General features: G+C 43.0%; 2 protein-coding genes across 2 annotated transcripts in view; both read right to left on the reverse strand.

Moving 5' to 3' along the window:
- LOC115142604 (mucin-2-like) overlaps positions 1-1,917 on the reverse strand; it is a 36,742-nt gene extending 34,825 nt beyond the window's left edge. The window contains exon 1 of the mRNA XM_029682185.2: positions 1,535-1,917. The gene's annotated coding sequence lies outside the window, so the exon portion shown is untranslated. The remainder of the gene's footprint in view (positions 1-1,534) is intronic.
- Positions 1,918-4,135: 2,218 nt separating this feature from the next.
- LOC115142613 (mucolipin-1-like) lies at positions 4,136-21,855 on the reverse strand. The gene is made up of 14 exons (XM_029682208.2): positions 21,601-21,855; positions 15,113-15,384; positions 14,609-14,776; positions 13,706-13,862; positions 12,873-12,954; positions 12,438-12,534; positions 12,074-12,173; positions 11,420-11,526; positions 10,021-10,170; positions 9,759-9,860; positions 9,554-9,676; positions 8,954-9,160; positions 8,196-8,326; positions 4,136-7,906 (listed from the first exon to the last, which is right to left on the reverse strand). Exons 1-14 carry the CDS (start codon positions 21,644-21,646, stop codon positions 7,870-7,872), a joined length of 1,779 nt encoding a protein of 592 aa, XP_029538068.1. The 5' UTR covers positions 21,647-21,855; the 3' UTR covers positions 4,136-7,869.
- Positions 21,856-21,955: the final 100 nt, after the last annotated feature.

Consider the following 21,955-nt stretch of genomic DNA (forward strand, 5'->3'; position numbering starts at 1 on the left):
TGAGAGATGGTTTCACACCCCTGCAGTGATAATTCACACTCAGAGGGTTGCCTGAGAGGTCACCGCTGAGCGAGGACATACACTCCCCACTCAGGGTGGGCGAGCGGGTGTCACTGTCAAACCCCTGCAGCAACGTAACCTCTCAGTCAATGCAACACCCTGAAACGGATAGATATATATATCCCTACAACAACACTCGAAAACCAAACACGATCACATTCACCACATTAGCAAAAGAAAAACAGTCACGTCTCCTTTAAGAAATCAAATAACAATTTAACACAATTAACACTTTTTCAGATTTATCAGTGAAAGATAACACTTGATCAGAGAGAGGCCTGTTATACGAAACAGAACAATTGATGACAACAGCAGACACGACCAGACTGATGCTGTTCGATTGATTCTTGATCAGATTGAGTCTGTCATTTGATAGACTTCTGTTGACACCCAATCAGTGACATTGAGATGGGGCAGGTGGGATAGCAGGATTATGGATTATGTCATATGTATTTGGAGCCAAAACCCAGATGACAGTATCACATAGCCATCGGATGCTTCTGACCTCTCCCTCTAGCTCTGCCCAGTCTCAGTCTGTTGTCATGGGTGATATCTCTGGATGTGTAGGTGAGTATGAAAACAAACAGCGATGTGAATCTTGGTGAGCAGTATAATCTAGCAGCCAGTCATCTCCGAGATGCGCCAGACAGACACTCCCGTTTTCACTGACTTGATGTTGGTGTAAAAAGTAACGCAACATATTGTGATAGGGAAATTGTGATGGGCAGGCGCAGGCCTATATGCTTCTCGATCAATTTAGCTTACATTAGATTTTCAGCTGGATGTTAATGGTGTGTTTAATGTGATATTGATTCAGCAATGTAACCAACAAAGACATTTAGGATTACATATAGAAATGAAACAGTTAAGGAGGCACTTTCGATTGGGTTGTCAATCGATAATGGGATCGCTATCCACCAGCTCTCCATTAGAAAACGCAATTTCAGAGCAGAGTTTACCGGCGAGCCACAGAACTTAGCGAAGCCCAAACCCCAGGACATAATCATGAACGGTAAATTAACCCCAGTTTTGCAGTAGCCATTTGGGGCCCTCATTCTCAGAACAATGAGAGTCTGAGCTGGGGCATAATAGGGGGAAGTTTGGTGCCGAGGTTAGTCAATAAATTATTGATTCAATTAACATACAGGCTACATATACAGTTGTGTGTCCAGTCACCTAATGCGCATTGACAAGGCTGTTTTAGGGAAAGGAAACCACCGCCCAAACTCTCCACCGACGTTGTAGGCATCACATCAAATCCCGATAGAAAACACGGGCTTTCAACAACGAACGTTTGATCTGTGTAATTTCATGAGCTTTGTTTGGATAAAGTAGAAGCCATTGTTTAACACGAAACCAGCATGAATTAGCAGAAAATTATCAAAATACGCCAAAATGGCAACAATGTAGCATAGAAATTGGTTTTTGCAAGACATTTGCTGGCTCGTGCTACAATCTATAAATTCCCACTCACCGTAAGAAAGTCGAGGCACGCTTCGCAGCGTTTCCCCAAATTATTTCAGGGACCGTCGTAGGCTACTCCTTTTTAAGGCTACTTCCTCTCTGGCTGGACAAAAACAGACCAAATATGTCGACGCAGACGTTGTAAATTTAGAGGATAAACAATCAAACGTGCAGCTGGCTCCCTTCACTGTCAAGCTTCACAATGAAGCTGTAGATTCAATTGACTTGTTCAAACGACGTGCATCCCTCCTTTAGTAACGTTCTTTGGACCACAAAAGCAGACCACTCTGAAAATGAAGAATCGAATGAGTGGAGTTACCACATAGTCGAGCGAGGGTGAAATTGAAGGAGAAGCATGCCCCCCCCCTCCAAAAAAAAATCGATTTCTCCAGCTAGGAACCAATGAAGAACATGGCCTGAGCTTTATTTAAAATAGGGATGATGTCATATGCTAAACCACTGCCCCTCCTTTTATTTTCTGTGTGAGAGAGTGCCTTGCCCCATCCCTCACCCCCCCACTAATACTCTCGTGTATGAACTTCCAAAATCCAGCTGCATGGTTAATATTTAAACTACTGCAGGCCTACACTGGTTGCCTGTAAGGCAAAACACATAGGCTAGGCTACATAAGTATGTACACACAGTAGTCTGTCAAGGTTTCAGTTTCAGTTGGTTCAAAAATCGATTTGAATGCAATTGATCGTTTCTTGATATCAATGAAGAATATGCATATTTATTCAACTGAGAAAGGCATTATTCACAGTCCTGGTTATGTCTTATTTATTAGCATAACGTCACTGTCCGATGAAAACTTTGTAACTCGGTTTTTCGCAAAGCAGTAACTCAACGTGCTCTGAACATTTCAGAACTCTAGGACCATCAATATTTATTCAAATGAAGTTTAATAGTTGTATGTTCGTTAAATGGGAAAATATGGTCATTTTATACATTTCCTGAAAAGCTTCTGTTCTGGTGATGTTTTCATCAGACAGCGACGATAAGGTGCATCTGTTGATGGTGCTTATGAAGATATACAGCCTCAGCTACTTTGCTACACGACACTGACTGCCCACAATGGGAGTGGCAGCTTGTTTCTGTTCCCTCAGTTGCAGCTGCTGGCTTTACAATAGGAATCAATGCAAAGACGGGGAACATACAAAGACTATGAGATTGACAGAAGGAGATTGAAAGAGACTGAATCGGGCCAAGACATCGGACATCAACTGGTTTGTTATACGGCGAGACGACAAAGAAGAACGAATGAAAGAGGAGGCTTTGGGCAAAGAAAAGTCCCAACTCACAGTGCCAGGAGAGGAGAGGGTTAGACTGGAAACAGACATGATGTATTCACTCTGGACTAGAGTGATGTGAAAGATGTAGACATAGGGATCCTCACCATTCAAACTGCCTTTCTTACAGTGTGTGTGTTTACCTCACCTCATTATAGTGTGTGTGGAAGCGGGTGACTCATACGGTTCCGTTTGTCTAACCCCTCTGTCTGTCTCAGCTAATCACAGGGCTTTGCTAATTGTTACATCTGCAGCCTGTCAGCCTTACCTATCATATAGGGCCTATTGCAGAGACTGGGGAACCAAGAGCCTCTCCCTGACGCCGTAGCTTTTATAGTATGTGTGTGTGTATTCTGCCGCAAACTAAGATCCTTAATTGGGTTGTTAGTAAAACAACAAAATCCAGTCACTTCCTGGTTCTGCCCACCCACCTCAATGCTCTGTCATGTTGTCCTATAAGGGTGTGGCTCAGTATTGGTCTCTATGGGAAAGCCTGTGGCAATGGAACAGGGATTAATTGTTCAACCAAAGGGGTTGTTTTCATCCCACTGTTTGTCTTATTGGCCCACAGTCTTCCAGTGTGGTCTTGTTGTTTCACCCATCTGCCAAAACAACACTAGTCCCGGACATACTTTGTGTCTGCAGCTCCGTGTACAGCTGCATACGCTGCCCATGGCACAGAGCAAACAACCATGCAGCCCACACACATACAGAGAGGCTAACAGACAGACAGAGAGACCGGCAGATATACAGAGACAAATAGACCAACACACACAGACACACACACACACTCATGCTGAAGAAAAGTGTCATGGTGGTACATTTCTGGCTTGGGTACGAAGTATTTGGTCCACCAAGACAACAGTTAGAGGGAACCTCATCTCAAAAGATCATGGAAGCCTAGCGCATCACCCCTTTACTACAGTAGCTTCTCTCGGTCATCGTTGTTCGGCAGTCGGGAAACGTGAGGCCACTTTTGACACACTGGAACACATTATCAAACGACAAATGACATACTATAGAAATAACAACGCCACAGACACAAACACCACACTTTACCGGCCCGTTGAAACTGTAGATTGTAGACCATTACCTCGGAGTAGTCATGATGTATTAAGGGCACCATGTAACAACTACAAGCATATCCACAGGTCATTACAGGTCTCTAGTGCAAAATGCGTATTTCAATGAAAATAACCTGTAAAAATGGAAAAACAATATGGGGGTGTAGTGAGATCCCCAATGGGAGGGACAATTCTCTTCTTGTCTTGAAAAAAACGTATACTCAAAAACGTGGAAATCAATCAATCATTAACACAAGGGAGAAATCAAATGATTTATTATTGAAATATTGAGAAACAAAATCTAATTGGTACAATTTAAGGACAAGTGGCAAACAATAATGCAGGCACTAGGGACGGAGGCGAGACCACGCGGGTTTGGCAGAGGAGATAGTCGTCGTCGCTTGTGTGCGTCTGTAAGTCGTTGTTCGTATGTGTGTGTTTGTAATTGGTGTGGAGAAAAATAAGAAAACTCATCGCCAGCATCAAGTGGTGTGCACATACACAGTGGACACACCCAGCAGACTATTAGAGTGCAAGAACAAAGAGTGAGTCACTGAGATGGACATGGGCCAAGAGCTCAGCTAAAGGATGGGCAGCCAGGACAGTACATAATGGATGATGATATTCGGTTTAGTGGACTGGAAGGAATGATGTGCTGCATCAGCCGCCAAAGGCTGCTTAGGAAAGGTACATTAGCAGTGGGGGCTGCTGAGGGGAGGACGCCTCATAATAATGGCCGGAACGGAGCAAATGGAATGGCATCAAAAACATGTGTTTGATACCATTCCACTAAATCCAGTCCAAACATTCCCACGAGCCCCGTTCTCCCCAATTAAGGTGCCACCAACGTCCCGTGTTACCAGGATATGGGCACATGTGTTCTATGTAAGGAGATCTACTATCACCGTTTTGCTATGTGGACTGTGCCGAATTTGTGCATATTGAATGTTACATGAATCGTGTAAATGTACCTATGGTATTTGTTGTACTATAATACTATAATTTAGTCTTCGGTTGTATTATATCCCTATTTGGATGTAAGGTGGTCTATTCTCCTCCTTTAGGATGTTACTGTCCGAGTCTGAGGGGTGCAAAAGCCCGTATTCCCCCTTCTGGTAACTTCAGGTAATTACATCCTGTGGTAAACTCGTGATTTTCCGTCACACACTTTATAATGTAAGCTTGACTATCGGCCTAGAGTTGAGTTTCATGCAAATAATATATAACTCAAACACAAACAAAGCAGACAATTTGTCCGGCTTTGTTTGGATCTAAATCAAATGGTGAAGAAACCAAAGTATTGATGCGTCCTGATTCTTCACCTTTAAAAAAAAAGTGCATTTGCACACATCCCGTCACAGACTTAACAAGAGGAAATTCCCTCTCGCCAACGATTACACCAATCCATTGCTTTTAAATCCATTGATGCATGCAAGTGCAGACTTCGAGAGAAGGGTGGAGAATTGGGATGCAGCCCAAACCATTTGCCACCTCCTCCTTCTCCAAAGTATTTCCAGCCAGGTGAACAAACAGGCATTTAATCATCAGTGGTTTGGCTTCGTACTGAGTGTGGCACAGAGATCCAACATACTCAAAACAATGTTCAAGTACAATCAACATTAAAAAAAAAGATTACACAATGAACTGTATAAATGTCTACAGACTGCTTGGACAGGACATCTAAGTGTCTAATACTACAATATACAAACGCAAGGCCAAAAACAAATCCTGTTTGTGTACTGCTTAGTTAAGAACATACATTTCATTTAAATGTACTATATGACCATTCAAATAAGAGCTACATGACTCGTCACTAACAGACAGGCTATGGCCCTGTACCATTTCGGCCCCTAGCCACTTCTCGTAGGCTCCAGCCCTTTGGTGTTCTCAGATCCTAAAGAACGGATATGGTGAAAGCTCTGCTTTTAGCCTATTTGGGAGGTTATACTCCCATATAACTTTGCCTACACCTTGGTTCTTTGGAATCTATCAAAACGGCAAAAGGTTCACTTTTAGAAGTAGCTAGGGACCGTAATGGAAGCAGGCCTATAACATATTAAAAAATATATGATTTTTTCTTCTTCAATAGTGATTGGAGTACAAAGCTCAATTCATGACCACTTTCTGGAGTCTGAACCTGAAGACCACACTCCCCTTAGGCGTTTCTCTCTAGATACCGAAACAACCCAACATTTAAAAAAAAAATGAAATAATTTAAACTTTCACTAGGACAAAGCAATTGGCTAGTTTTAAACTAGGCATCATTATGAGGCATAAAACAGAATGGGAACGAAACATATGTAAGAGCATTCTTCTGGGTCAACATAACAGGCATTACTGCAGTGCTCGCAAATACCCCATCCCTCTGGCCTCGTTTAGCTGTCCGGCCTGCTCGTTATCCTCTCCTCGTTACTCTCAGGCAGTCTTTGTTCTTTAGACCAGTCGGATACAATCTGCAGTTCTCCATCCATATTGTCCATGACTGGAGTTTAGGCCTTTTAAAAAATTCACCCCCCAAAAAATACACGAACTCTCCATTTTCCAATCATGTAGTTTCCTCATTTAAGGAAGTTACATTCAGGTCAGGCAAAATTGGAAAGTCACATTACCATTGCGACCGGAATGTTGTGGCATAGTGGGTATTGTGTTAGTGGGTCTTTGTGAGACTCGGAGTGGATTTGACTAATTCACTACGGGTCCCCTTCCAAATGAACTCTGATGAAGCAGCATCATTTGTGCATCGTGAACAGGACATGTACAGTGTACAACTTGACACGTACAAATCAACAACAGCGCTGACGTTTACCCTGTTTGCTGTGCCATCGGATTAACACCGACTGAAACTACTGGTACTGTAGGTGTGATTGAGATGATGCACTGCATCTCTTTCTGTGTCCAACTTAAACTATAGAACAATTCTATGGATATTGTTCCTGGAGACCAGACCCAGCACCCGGGTGTGAGTACAGGTTTTTTAACTGATCGGTCTTAAACTCTGAAATACAATGGCTGCGTTTAGACAGGAAGCTCAATTCTTATCTTATTTCTACTAATCTGTATTTATTTTTTTAAACCAAAACAGATCAACTCTGAAAAAGATCTGATGTGATTGGTCAAAAGACCAATTAGTGGAAAACAAGATCAGAATTGGACTGCCTGTCTAAACACGGCCTATTAGGCAGGAGATTTGTACATCTGAGCAAAGATTAAGGCTATTGAGTGAGCCATTGGGTCCAGGCACAGTGCAGGGTTTAAGTTCAATGTACTTGCACACTTGAGAGCAGCGGTGGTGACCACAATGCACTGCGGCGAAGCCAGCCTTGCTCTCAGCAGTTCTTGCTGGGCTTGCGCCTCATGACAGGGCAATGATGTTCTTGGGTGAGTCATGTGACTTGGGCTTAAGTGCCCTCTCCTTTTATGGACAGTGGGAATGCTACTCCAGAGCAGTCTCTGGCCTAGTATGAAGTACGCATGTCATTGTCATCCCCTTCACATATAACCAGAACTTCTGATATAGAAAAAAACATGCTCTGTCCAGTTCTTGTCCCTTGTGCAACTTACTGAACACCTAAAAACCCATGTAAAACAATTAAAAGCAGCTAAACGTTAGCATTAGTGCTAACAAGACATTTCACATTGCACTATGGTCCTCAGCATGTATGGATTGTGCAAATATCCAGATTTTTGGTCAAATACTGTTGTTCTCTTTCTGTGTGGGGAATGCTGTGTTGAGCTGTATGTTACTGTGTAACATCCAGGCAACATCCCTATAACATTCACACAATGCAGGAGGTCTGGCCAATGAATCCAATCAAAAAAAGATGAGGCTTTCAGCTCATAGTCCTCTGTCTGTATACGGTTGAACTGAGGCTCCTCATTCAAGTAAGTGCTCATGCATGACCTAGATTTGATGGTAAGGACAATGAAAATCTGCATGCAGTGTGGCGCTCCGGCCAGCAGAGAGCGCTGTAGGTCCAGACACCCCATCCCAGTCAGTTCACCAAAAGGACATCCTCATATGTTGTCGTTCTGAGGGAAGAAGCAAACACATAAACACGATCGCGCATACACATGTAGAAAAACGTAAACGTCTCTCAACCATGATAGAAAGGATAACAGTGAATGCATCTGTTATTGTCTGGTCATTGAAGTGGCATCTACTGCTGATCATTCTACAGAGGAACATCCATCACCGTCAACTTACACCAGTCTGACTCCTTCAGATCGGCAAACACTGAAGAGGTTAGGAGCTGGAGGGTGGTTTCTGAACCCGGCCTTGAACTCTACCTTCAGTCTTGACCTATGCCCTTTGACCCACCTGTCACAGCAGCAGAAGAAGGAGCAGGGCGAGGTCTCGAGGCCCCGGTACATGCCCGAGCTGGGCGTGTCAGTGCACTCTGCGATGAAGGCGTGCAGGTCCGTAATATGGTAGGGCTCCTGGGTTTGGTGCTGGAGGGACAGGACAGGAGACAGGCATCCATGTTTAGGTTGCTCACTCTCTGCATCTCAAATGGCACCCTATTCCCTATGTAGTGCACTACCACAGTGTGTATTGTGATCGGTTGGCTTTCATTAGGTGTTGTTGTTTGTAATTGTTGTTGTACCGCTATGAGCTGTGAACATGAATGTTATTATACAGTGCTCTTTTACATTCATTTGGATTCAAGTCCGTTTAAAGGGATACTTCGGGATTTTGACAATGAAGCCCTTTATCAGATGAACTCGCGGATACTGTTTTTATGTCTCTGCGTGCAGTTTGAAAGATGCTGCTAACTAGAGTTAGCGCAATTGCTAAATAGCGTTAGAGCAATGACTGGAAGTCCAGGGTAACTGCTAGTAGATACTATAGTCTTCCACACGGTAACGCTGGTTAGCAGTGGCTTGAGAAATGACCTCTAACTTCCTTCATAGACAAAGGGCTTTAAAGCCTCTTGGTTGTACCATGGTCTCTGAAAACGCACTCCGTCGAAGAACATTTTCAAATTAAATCACCCTGCAGATTATAATGAGATCACTGTATTTTTGACACAGATTTGCGCTCTTTTTCCAGACGAAAATGTTTCCCGTTGTTGTTACCTTGATGGTTTCGTAGGCGCCGGTGATGAGGGCGATGAAGAGCGACAGTACCATGTAGATGAAGAGGGAGATGAAGGTGTACAGGTAGACCTGGCTGAACACCCACACCAGTGTGCTGCTCTCCTGCATCTCAGAGAAGGTCACAAACATGTCGTCGCCGTTGATCAGCGAGAACAGGCACTCTGACACCATGGAGAGAGAGCGGAACTGACGGAGGGAGAGAGAGACTGTTAAATTACACAACCAAGACTTAACATGACCATTCTTACTGTATGATATAAACAGTGAATCGGTTCAAAATGATTGAGGATTCACTACAGACATTTTTAAAACAAAATAAATCAAAGAAAATCCAGTATGGCCATATTACTGGCAAGGGACAGTAAAATGTCTTTATATTAATAGACAAATCACATGTTAATATCACACATTATTGTGCAAAATCCCACAATGCACCATTGTGCATTCATCACTGAACCATATAGGGTGTCCCCCTCCAGATTCACTGTTTCCTTTTCAAGCCATTTGCCGGCCCACTCTGTCATTGGCCTTCTTCTGTTAGCATGTCTGTCTGTGCTTCAAAATGGTGGCCGTCTGTACCTTGACGTGATAGGGCCCCAGCACGATCCAGCCACAGAAGCAGTAGCCCAGGTAGATGACAGCCACACAGCAGCAGAACCGGATCACGTTGGGGAACGCAGCTCGCAAGGTCACGATCAGGATCTGAGAGGGAGAGAGCCAGGAGAGTGGGTGAATCACTGTCATCGTTAGTGCTTGTCTGTGTCTGTGTGTGTAGGCAACTTACATTGTACTTCTGGAAGAAGCTGAGGTAGCGAATGACTCCGACCCACACCAACAAGGTGGAGGTCCCCAACAGGATGCCACACTCATCATACAATGACATATTCTGTTTGGAGAGATATTCAGCACAACGGTTTTTATCATAACCCAAACTGAGATTATTTTTTTGGGCTGCCGATTTGAAATAATTCTTTAGCATTTTCCTCTGGGAAAAATAAAGGTATTCTATTCTACTCTGAGCAGTAGAGGAAAAAGTCCCCTCTGACCTTGGACTCTATGCCGATCTTAATGGCGCTGCCGATGATGGTAAGAACGTCACTGATGATGAGCAGGATGTACCAGCCATTGATGAATTCCATCCTTTCATCCCAGCTGACTTTCCGGCCCAGGTTAGTCTTGAAGAACTCGACAAACTCCTGTTACGCAGAGACAGAGAGACAGAGAGCGACAGAGAGAGAGAGAGAGAGAGACACACACAGGAAGAGAGATATAGACAAATGGAGAGAGAGAGAGAGAGAGAGAGACACACACATAGAGAGAGACACACACAGGAAGAGAGAGAGAGACACACACAGGGAGACACACAGAAAGAGACACATAGAGAGAGAGAGAGAGAGAGAGAGAGACACACACAGAGAGAGAGACACACACACACAGGAAGAGAGAGAGAGACACACACAGAGAAAGAGAAACACAGAGCGAGAGAGCGACACAGAGAGAGAGAGAGAGAGAGAGAGACACACACACAGAGAGAGAGAGTGAGACACACAGAGAGAGAGAGAGACACACATAAAGAGAGAGACACAGAGAGACACAGAGAGAGACACACACAGGAAGAGAGAGAGAGAGACACACAGAAAGAGACACATACACACAGAGAGAGAGACACACACAGAGAGAGACACATATACACAGAGAGAGAGACACACACACAGAGAGAGAGACACACATACACACAGAGAGAAAGACACACAGAGAGAGAGAGAGAGAGAGAGAGAGAGAGAGAGAGACACACAGAGTGAAAGAGACACACACACACAGAGAAAGAAAGACACAGAGCGAGACAGAGAGAGAGAGAGAAAGAGAGAGAGAGACATACACACACACAGAGAAAGACACAGAGAGAGAGAGAGAGACACACACAGAGAGAGAGAGACACACACACAGAGAAAGAAAGACACACAGATTGAGAGACACAGAGAGAGAGAGAGAGATAGACACACAGAGAGATAGAGACACCGAGAGAAAGAGAGAGAGACAAAGAGAGGAGTTGGGTGACCATACTGGAAAGACGAGTATTCACACCTTCTCGGTTTTCGTGCCGCAGAGCATTACTCTAAAAATGGAATCAATTCACAGAATACCAATCCACTACCATCAACAACAACAAAAATCTCTCTTCCTTCCTCCCCAATCCAATAACAAGCAAAAAAATGCATCTACAGTATGTTCTCAGATAATACATGCTATTTAGCAGACACTTTTATCCAAAGTGACTTACAGTCACTCATGCATTTTACATAAGGGTGGTGCCGGGAATCAAACCCACTATCCTGACGTTGCAAGAGTCATGCTCTACCAACTGAGCTATAGAGGACCCCCAGATTGGATGTTCCTCCTTTAACCACTTCCTCTCTTCCTGCCCTCCACCTCCCAGTGACTTACGGCCTGTAGTATGATGCCGCGGAGTATGGAGCGGCCACACAGCAGCAGGGACAGCATACAAACGATCGCCACCACCACGTCAAACGGTAGGCGCGTGTAGTTCTCCGCTGAGATAGGGGGAGGGAAGGAAAGAGAGGAGTTAGTGGCTTTCATCAAGTAGAAGCATAGGGGGCGAATCCTTACTTCCACAAGTCAACATTTCACGTTGACACCAATGCATGACTAAGTGAACATTTCTATGAGGCATCTATAATGTCTTATGAGGTCAAATGAAGACGGCAATAGGGGAGATTGCTTAGAGTGTACATAGTGTTTGTTTTTGTGTTTGTCTTGCCGTTTGTTTGTGGTACAAGTTGTACCGGTAAATGTCTGTTTGGTCATTGTGTGTGTAGTTTTGTATTGACCAATGCACACGCAATTTCTTTCTTTTTTGCCGAATCTCTGACCAGGTCTCTCTCGCTCGAAAAAAGAAAATGGTTGTCAACCTCAAGAGATTCTCCTGGGTCGTGATATTTAGGGCACACCGTAGAAAAATATTTAGCAAAGGCAGAAGTTCAGGTAGTCCCTACATTTCAGTCCATTTCTCCCGTTTGGTGTCTAATTAGTATTAACCTGGTGAAATGAATGTTTAATGAGAACAAGACTCTATCTCACCATGGCCAGACACACTGGGGTCTTTACACTCCTCTATAAAAGCCTGGTTTTCCAGACTGATCCTTACTTTCCCACTGTGAGCCTTGTTGTCCAGGACTATCTGTAGAAACAGATGGAAAGATCAGACATTTATACAGGTACTAGTAGTACTTGCTGTAAACTTTGGCAATAAAATGAAACATAAAAAAGTGGTTAACTCCTCAAGGGATAATATAACAGATGAGTTAAAGGTCAACTAAAATACACAGGCAATGAAAAGGTTTCCACAGCAACTACTACACACTAAACAGGTTACAATGAGCCACAGACTGGGTAGGACCATTTTTTAGGATGTGGTGGAGGATGGAAGGGGGGTGGGACACACCGTTATGAAGAAGGTGTAACAGTCAGGAATCTCGTTGTTGATGATGGTCTGAATGTTGATGGCCTTTAGTTGGAACTGTATCGTCACGTTTATGAGTCTAGACAACATAGTGAACGTAGAAAATGAAGAGGGATATCAGGGTGATGTCAAAGTGAAAGCAAAGAGAAACGTTTTCAAACATTTTGCAATGCAAAACAAAAAAATGGTTCTTATTGGACAAGTCCAGGTAGACCCTCCCTGTTTTTTGTTAGTTTTCCGTTTGGCGTCTAATGAACATAACCCAGGGCTATAGGTAGTGTGTAAACAGTTTGTGGCGCTAAAAATCAACAGCAATATACTACAAAGATGGATGTCCCATCTATCTTAGTTTTAGACCGACAGCAAACACGAGAGCCCGAAGTCATTTAAAAAGATATATGAAAAATGAAGCCTTACTTGTGGAACTTGAGGGTAAAGTTATTGTAGTCACTGCCTAAAGGCGCTCGAGGGACTGACAGAGGGTTAACTCCCACACAATCTAGTAACAGGACAGAGAGAGAAGTTAGTCATTTCAGGGGCTGTCAATGTTTTTCCTTACAGAAATAGAATTACACTGAAATAGAATGACCATTACACTGATATAAATGTATGTTCTAGTAATTATATATCTATGGTTATTCTGTTCCGGTGATCATGTCAAGAGTCAAAGGGCAGGCCACTTCAAGGGTAGGTCATTTCAATACCAGGTGATTTCCATTGCTCAATGTGTTTCCCCTTTAGTCAGTAGTATTGTCCCAAGTGTCAGCTCATATAAGGAAGTGGGGCTTCCTACTACTTTCACATGGTCCGGGAACAATACAGTACTTACTTACACAAAACAAATGATACAGTCACAATGAATTGTTACTGAAAAGATGCCGTGGTACTGAAAAGAAGCAGCTTAGCAACTCTTTGGGTAGTCGCCATTGTTACAGTAAATTAATTAACTTAACTTCAGGCTAGACAAGGCTAAGGCATAAAGCAATGGTCAATCCACCAAACTTGGCCCTGGAAAGCCACAAGGCGTGCAGGATTTTGTTCAAATCTGACACAAAAACTCATCCTTTTTCAAACAAGTCAACTAATCATCAAAAGCATGTTGGAACAGAACTACATTTAAGCTAAGTCCCAAATGGCACCAGATTCTCACTCCATCGGATGCCATTTGGGAAGCACGAAACACTGTAGCTCTATTACCAGGGTTGGTGACCTCTGGCATTGGCATAATGCAAGAAAGTAGATCTATGTACCTGTGATAACACGAGGGTCAATGTTGAAGGTATCATTGGCGGGATCGATGCTGCCCTTCTTGTAGTACTGCTGGCAGAGAGAGAGGCCACTCCCGTTCACCCCAACCCCATAGACGTACGCATAGCGTCCTACCGTGGTCTCGGGTAGCATCAAATACTGTGAGGGAGGAGGAAGGGTACGAGGATGGAGAATAAGGCTCTAATATTTTAAAATAATTCATCCCTCTTTCCGCCCTAATTTGAGGTCATCACTGATCTGTATGCGGATTCGTGGACGATTTAGTGAACATTTCCACATTACCACTTTCACCAATCAAACTCGCTGAGATCTGTGATTACTTCAAATGATGCAGGAAGGAACGGATACATTCTAAATATTCAAACAGGGTCTAAAGAGTTGGAGACTTTTAGGATGAAAGTTGAAATATCTCTACCTGTACATGACCATCTGATAATTTATCACTCCAGTGTTAATCTGCAAAATTGTAATTATTCGCCTACCTCCTCATGCCTTTTGCACACATTGTATATAGACTCCCCTTTTTTTTCTACTGTGTTATTGACTTGTTAATTGTTTACTCCATGTGTAACTCTTGTCTGTTCACACTGCTATGCTTTATCTTGGCCAGGTCGCAGTTGCAAATGAGAACTTGTTCTCAACTAGCCTACCTGGTTAAATAAAGGTGAAATAAAAAAAAAAATAAATGAAGGGGACAAGATGGGGTCCTTCTTTGCGGCTGCATGGACATGTTTACATCTCAGTCTGTATGCCGGGTCGTGTTCATTAGGCACCAAACAAAAAGATTTCCTGAAACTCTAATTAACAGTTTCCTTTAAAAAAAATGTAAAAAGTCCTTTGCATGCGCTAATGAACATGACCCGGGTGTCGTTAGTGACTGTTACCTGGTGTACGGCGTAGAAGATGTGTTCGTAGACGTCGCTCTGTGTGTACACGGCCAACGTGTCGTCGGGGCCCTCGTTATAGTCCTTCAGGAAGATGTGCTTAAAGGACATGGTGTTCTCCTCCTTGAACGTCACCACCATCTGGTTGCTGAGGCCAAACAACACCAGCTGATGGAGGGAGGGAGGGAAGTAGGGAAGTAGGGAAGTAGGGATTCAGGTGTTTTATTGAAGGGAAGTGACCGTTCAACAACTATAACGTAACCCTTTTTGATCTTAGGGAAAATTTAGAAGTTATTGTTGTAAAGACTGTCGGTCCATATTTCAAAACGTCAGATGCAGACATCCTATCCACCAATAGGAACGGTGCGTATGAAACAAGGTGTCAGTTGTTATGGACTTCAGCATGGTTGGTCCTGCCATAAAACCTGAGCTTTGCCATGAGGGCGTTTAGCATGTACTGTTCATACACTCAAAGTGAATATGAAACTAAATGTGTGTAGTTACCTGCACGGTGACAATGACAATCTTGAGCAGCTGCAGGCCCAGTTTGAAGGGCTTGCGGCCCTTGGCGTGGAACTTGTCACATGGGCTCATGAAGAAGTACTTGAGCTTTCTGCGCAGGGCCTCCTCTTCCTGCTCCGCCCCCAGCCAACCCCCCGCCGTCGCAGTGGGCAACCGGGGGTTGCCATGGCTGTCTCTGTGGTGAACGTGCTCGCCGCTGCTGTCGCTGGAGCCGTAGCCGTGAGGAGACACAGAGGAAACCAGCCTGTCCTTCTCTGAGAGAAGAAAGAGAGCGAGGGAAGAAAAAGGAAGGGGAAAAAAACACGTCAGCAGCGCTAGAAGGATAGTGAGAGTGACTAATACGAACAGTCAGGCCTATCAAAGAATATGGACTGGATAACTGAGCAAAACACCAATGTAATCTGCAATAGCGCACCGCAACGGCACTCCATATTAGTGCTATTTCCTTTGTGAGCACCAACACCAACAGTACACTGATGAATAGGCTACGTGTCGTAATGTTACCCTTCAGTGAGCGACGGCTCTCGTACTAGTTCGGGCAGCTTTCATTCATTACATTTCCTAATCTCCCTCGCCTCATATAGTCATCCATCATCACGTCTCTATCTAGGAAAAGCCTGGGAGGTGGCACAGGCCAGCGTATCAAAACAACACCCAGGTCAGATGCTCTGAGCTGGGCCGGGCGAGACAGACAGCCTCCCTGGGTGACTGGTGTGCTATAGCTGACGGCTCCGCCCCTCAAGGCAGACAGAAACACACCCCTGGAGATGGCTGGAAGACACAGAAAGACTCCAGGGATGGTCGGGCTACTGCTACAACACCCGTCTGACTTGGTAGTCACTTGACGAAGGAGCGGAGCTTTGAGTTGCGATGGTACACATTTGGATTGTCGTCGTCGTCGATAACATAAACCATGAAGGTGTAGTAAAAACCTAAATCACTGCAGCCTTCAGTGGAGAGACCGCTGGTGAAAGCTGAATTCAAACTCTGAGTCACCCAAACAAACTTGTGACAATAACAGACTTGGAAGGGAAATGTGGACCATATAGTTAGTGAGTAAAAGAGCTAGTTCAGCAGTAATGGAAGAAAAGGAAGTGGAACTTGAAATGAACTGCAGTCATGAATTGGGTCACCTCACCTCTGGTAAACAGAACTCGAAGACCAGACAGAAGAACCACAATCTGGTCTGACGGACATAGAAGAGAGAATCACTGATGTGTGTGTGTGTAGGATTGTGTGAGGCAACGGTGATATCTCAATGTTTACCTATAGAACGCCATCCACAATAATCACCTGCATATCTAACAATCTTTAGTTCGTCCAAGTGAATGAGAGAAGCCTATCTAGCGGGGAGTGACCTAACTACAATATATCGACTTGCACACACAGAACCTTGCAAGGTCACAAACACTCACAGACATGACAGCAGTTGCGTGACTCTCCCTGTCAAAAACAATTCAGACTTGTGTTGAAAGAATTTCACTATGTAACATTTCGTGCCAGCAATAGTAGCCCGAGCCAAGAAATGGACAGATCTTGATGGGGCATTTCGGCCATCAAGGCCGATAGCAATCGTCAAAACAAAAGAGCAGACGATGAGGGCTTGTTGCTGAGCCGCACTAAGAGATAAGAGTCAATCAAATGGAATAAATCAGCTGAAAAATCCTGCTCTTCCGGTTCAGGGCAGTCAATGGTGTGTTAGAGAAGGCTTAATAGACAACTCTGCACCTTGTCCGTCAGTCATAGTCAGCACTGTGACCATCAGTCTGCCGGCATCTCTGTATCGCTACAATGGATCAGCAGCTATCAATCTGCACTGGGCCACCCAGGGAGAGCAGGCTACACTATGCAACCTCACTGGAACCAGTAAGTAAACAAGCAAAGCTGCTCCTCGTCTCTGTCAACTCTTAACTCTGGGTGGTCTCTTGGACTTTATTTCCTGTTTCCTGTTTCTATTTCCTCCTGTGGTGAGAGGACATGGTTATGAGGTGGACTTTTTGTTATTGTTATTATTTAACTTTAAACTGTTTCTCAGTCTCAAAGTGCACATCAGTCAATTAAAATCATTGATTTACTTGCACGTTATAGAACGCTACATTGTAGCTGGTCCAGTCAGATAACCTGGCACGTTAGCCCTATGCTAGCCTCACCAGCTGACAGTGATTATTTCCTGTAACAAATTCTGCATCAGCCTATAAAAGATCTTAGATTTTATATCCACCAACCAATGGCATTTGTAAAAAAATATATATTAAAAAAATATGTCAACCCTGGACACTAGAGGGATATTTTAAACCTATAAATTCAAGGTTCACTTTTGTTAAATTGGTGTGTAACAATGTCGTGTGCTAATATTGCATTGATGCATCTTTAACTAGGCTACTAATACTAACATTAGACAAAATGTTCACGTTTTCGCATATGAGACTAAATCCAGTTTTTGCTAATCTGTTTCACACACATCCATGTGCTTTAATGGAAAAAAGATAAATGAAGTCCTTACACATGTAAGTTTATCATACATCGTTAAAAAAATAAATCATGTACCTTTATTACCATTGCTTCCATGTGGCACACACTGCTAAAGCGGTTGACTCAAAATCAATAGTGCACTTTCACCATGGGTTCGAGCCCTCCTCCTGTCCCTGACTAAAATATATATATATATATTGGTTGACCAAGAGTAATCTGTTCTTTTGACCAATCGATTGGTTGAAATATTTGAACGTGTTTTTCCATATATTTGAATAAAATCAACTTTATGTACACTACTGAGCTTGTATGATGCTTTAAGCACTGCATTTAAAAATGAAAACACACAAATGACTAGAGGGAGCCAGAGATCAATATAGCCTAACCAGAAGAAGAAAAAAACTGTTCCTGTCTCCCCTCCTCCCGCTGCTGTTGGCCTTCACAGATTCTGAAATGATGCTCCTGAAGATGCTGTTAATAGGCTACACCAGTTATGCTCCTGAAGATGCTGTTAATAGGCTACACCAGTTATGCTCCTGAAGATGCTGTTAATAGGCTACACCAGTGGTCAGCAACCTTTTCCATTTGGAGTGCCAAGTTATGATTTTCATATGCACTTTTTCGTGGAACAGTCTAATTTTCTAATAAAGTCTAATAAAGTCTCATATCTCAATGTCATGTGGTTAATCAAAATTTGAAATGAAGGGCCTCCCGGGTAGCGCTGTGGTCTAAGAGACTCTGGGTTCAAGCCCAGGCTCTGTCGCAGCTGGCCACGACCGTGAGGTCCATGGGGCGATGCACAATTGGCCTAGCGTCGCCTGGGTTAGGGAGGGTTTGGCCGGTAGGGATATCCCTGTTCCATCGTGCACTAGCGACTCCTGTGGCAGGCAGTGCGGTGTTTCCTCCGACACATTGGCACATCTCGACCTTCGTCTCTCCCCAGCCCGTACAGGAGTTGTAGCGATGAGACAAGACAGTAACTACTAACAATTGGATGCCACGAAATTGGGGAGAGAAAAAGGGGGTAAAAGAAGAAAAAAACAAAAATGTAAATAATACAAAATCTAAAAGTAACTTCAATTGCCAATATGTAAAAATAAAGCCAAGAATAACTTGGTCCAGCCCAAAGTGTTGTATAAAATATTCTGGGTCCTCAGAGTTTCCTGCCAGTAAGAATCAGATAGGCCTATTTTATGACGTTTCCACTGGATCAGAGCATTACACTTTCATGTTGAGTTGTAGGCTAATCGAAAGGGAGAGATTTTTCAAATAGGCTACGTTGAGGAACTATTGTCATTCTCAATGGATGTAGAAACAGACTTTGTTTACTTGCTGTTTGAGGCAAAGAAAACTTTGAGTAGCTCCACAGTGACGGCGAGTAAAGACAAGCAGAATTGACTACTCGTAAATGGAATGAAATAAACCAAAACTTTCTCACAAGTGTAGCATAGGTTGTGCTCTCTGCAAACAAAGAGTCCACTACGAGAATGACAACGGTAAGACTGTAATAATAATAATAATATATTGAATGTATTAACAGAAATTACCATAACTAAACAAATATTGTAGATTAGAAACTATGGGAATGAATGGTAAATGTACTACTGGTGATACTGGTGTGCCACCCCCGCATTGGATTAGTCCACTCAGACTGGCTTGAATCAGACATGTGTCTCTTGTGCCATAATTTGTTTTTATATATATGCCACTGCTCGACAACAACAAAAATCACGGTCGACCAAACAATCGACCAGTCGACTAAATGGGGTCAGCCTAAACAGTAATACATAGAAAACGTTGTACATGTCAGTGTAGCCTACATTAGAAATTAAGTGGTGTTTTTTTTTGCCTAACGGCAACGTTACACTACAGTGTCTTCGGAAAGTATTCAGACCCCTTGACTTTTTCCACATTTTGTTACGTTACAGCCTAATTCTAAAATGGATTTCATTGTTTTTTCCCCCTCATCAATCTACACACAATACCCCTCTACCACAAAGCAAAAGCAGGTTTTCAGAATGTTTTTATCACGTACAACTACGTCAGCGATTTTAATTGGCTGATGCCGATTATGAGACGGAGAAACAGTTTTAATTGGCTGATGCCGATTATGAGACGGAGAAACAGTTTTAATTGGCTGATGCCGATTATGAGACGGAGAAACAGTTTGAATTGAAACTGTTTCTAATGCTCGCAAGTGCGGCCCCACAGTGTGCACTTGTGGTGAATCATTTCATTGTAATATGTATGAGATCACACATGAAGTGCTGTAAACAATGAGTCAAAGGTATACTACGGCATGAGAAAACAAATGCTTGATAACGGCTTGACTGCTTACAAGACCATTTCTAACCCGCTGAACCACACACAGTCAAGTGCGGAAATGAAAGCCTGTGTCCACGGTCATATGGGCACCGTAGACTAGGACGCGTGAGGGGAGGTTAAGAAACTGGGTGGTGGGAGGTTATCACAGTGTATGATAGATGGATAACCTATCACTCCAGTATTAATGGTAAATTGTCCTTATTTTCACCTCTAGGGCCTATTTATTGCCTACCTCCCTACTCTTCTACATTTGCACACACTGTACAAACGATTTTTTAAACTTTTGTGTTATTGAGTCTACGTTTGTTTATGCGTAACTCTGTTGTTGTTGTTTTTGTCGCACTACTTTGCTTTATCTTGACCAGGTCGCAGTAGTAAATGAGAACTTGTTCTCAACTGGCCTACCTGGTTAAATAAAGGTGAAATAAATAATAATAATACAAATAAAAAACCTGGGTCATTCTGGTTTAAAATGTAGCAGACATGCGATGGTGGTGGGAGGGAGCAAGAGTAGTCAGAGTCTTTGGGTTCCAACACTCTAGAACTTTAACGGAATCCTTGGGACGTCCAACTAATAATTTAAATGGGTGGGGTAGGGGTTTGTGTTTAGGGTAGGGACGTCCCAGGGATTCCAGATAGCACTAACCCTGGAATTTAGGAATAACTGTTTAAATCAAGACTCATGAGCATTGAAGTACAGCATTGACTGCAATGGTGGGATAGAATAGAACAATTTCAAGGCTACAATTTTCCTTGCTGAAAGTGGCCATCAGGTATAATTTCCTACCCCAGATTTGACAAGTGTAAACTGTTATTGGCAAATTCTGTCAGCATCAGGTCAACATAAAGCAAACTATCTTTGCCTATTTAATCTAGAATGTCTGTAGGGGAGAATCATGTATGTTAACGAAAGGGTAAGTTGAGCCACCCCTTGTTTCTAGGAAACCATACACAAAATGTATAATTTGACCAAATATTTAGGGAAGAGGTTTCGTGATGCTTGCATATAAACCAAAGCAGATCATTTAAAAATGGTTCTATACATAATTTGGGGTCTCCGTAAGCGTCAATATGAGGCCCTAAACCTAGCATGAAAGAGCATCCTTGTACTTGTGTTTGCCTTGGGGTAAATTGAGCCAATGTCAAGTTAAGCAAACTGAAGTGTTTTCTTCCCAGGCGTAACACAACACATTAAAATCCCTAGCAACAGCGATCATATGATTAAAAAACAAAACATCGTGGGGATAACGGACTAGAGGGTGGATGGTTTTGTACATATTTATGCAATAACGCATTCTTCCAGTCAGTGTTTGGAAACATTGTAACAAAACATTGTTGATGCTGCTGCCTCATACAATGTTACTGTGTTGCACAATGCTACTGTGTTATACAATGTTACTGTGTATGTTACTGTGTTATACAATGTTATTGTCTATGTTACTGTGTTATACAATGTTACTAATGCATTTATTCACGATTAATCACCATTGGAATGTGATGTATGTTTGATGGAGATGATTGGCAAGACGTGACAGCCCACACTGTAGAGCTACGTTTCACAACAATCATAATATACACAGGGCCCTCCTTTCACTGGAAGACATGCAACAATGTAACAAACCACTTAAAACACACACAGTTACATGTCAGAAAAGTATTGAAACTCAACATACCTGAACGGGCGCTGCCGTGGTTGCAATTGCCGCTTGCTGTAGCCATGTAAACGTTTTGAAACTATAAATAAATATGCGACATAAAATCTGAACTGTCTCAGAATAAACAAGGCAAAATAAAAGCGGTTATGAAACGTGAGTATATTGTTGGCGTGAAATTAACTGTCTGAGAAGATAGCCATGAGGACGACGTTTTTCTGTGTTCTGCAATTACAGTATAGGTTCAGCATCGGTACAAGACATAACTTCCTTAGACGAGATCACATGACTCATGTGCCATCATGTGACTGCACAAGGTGGCGCTTGTTCTCATCTATTTCAATTCAATTCAAAGGGCTTTATTGGCATGGGAAAC

Source organism: Oncorhynchus nerka, linkage group LG15 (assembly GCF_034236695.1).
Source record: "Oncorhynchus nerka isolate Pitt River linkage group LG15, Oner_Uvic_2.0, whole genome shotgun sequence".
NCBI classification, from domain to species: Eukaryota; Metazoa; Chordata; class Actinopteri; order Salmoniformes; family Salmonidae; genus Oncorhynchus; species Oncorhynchus nerka.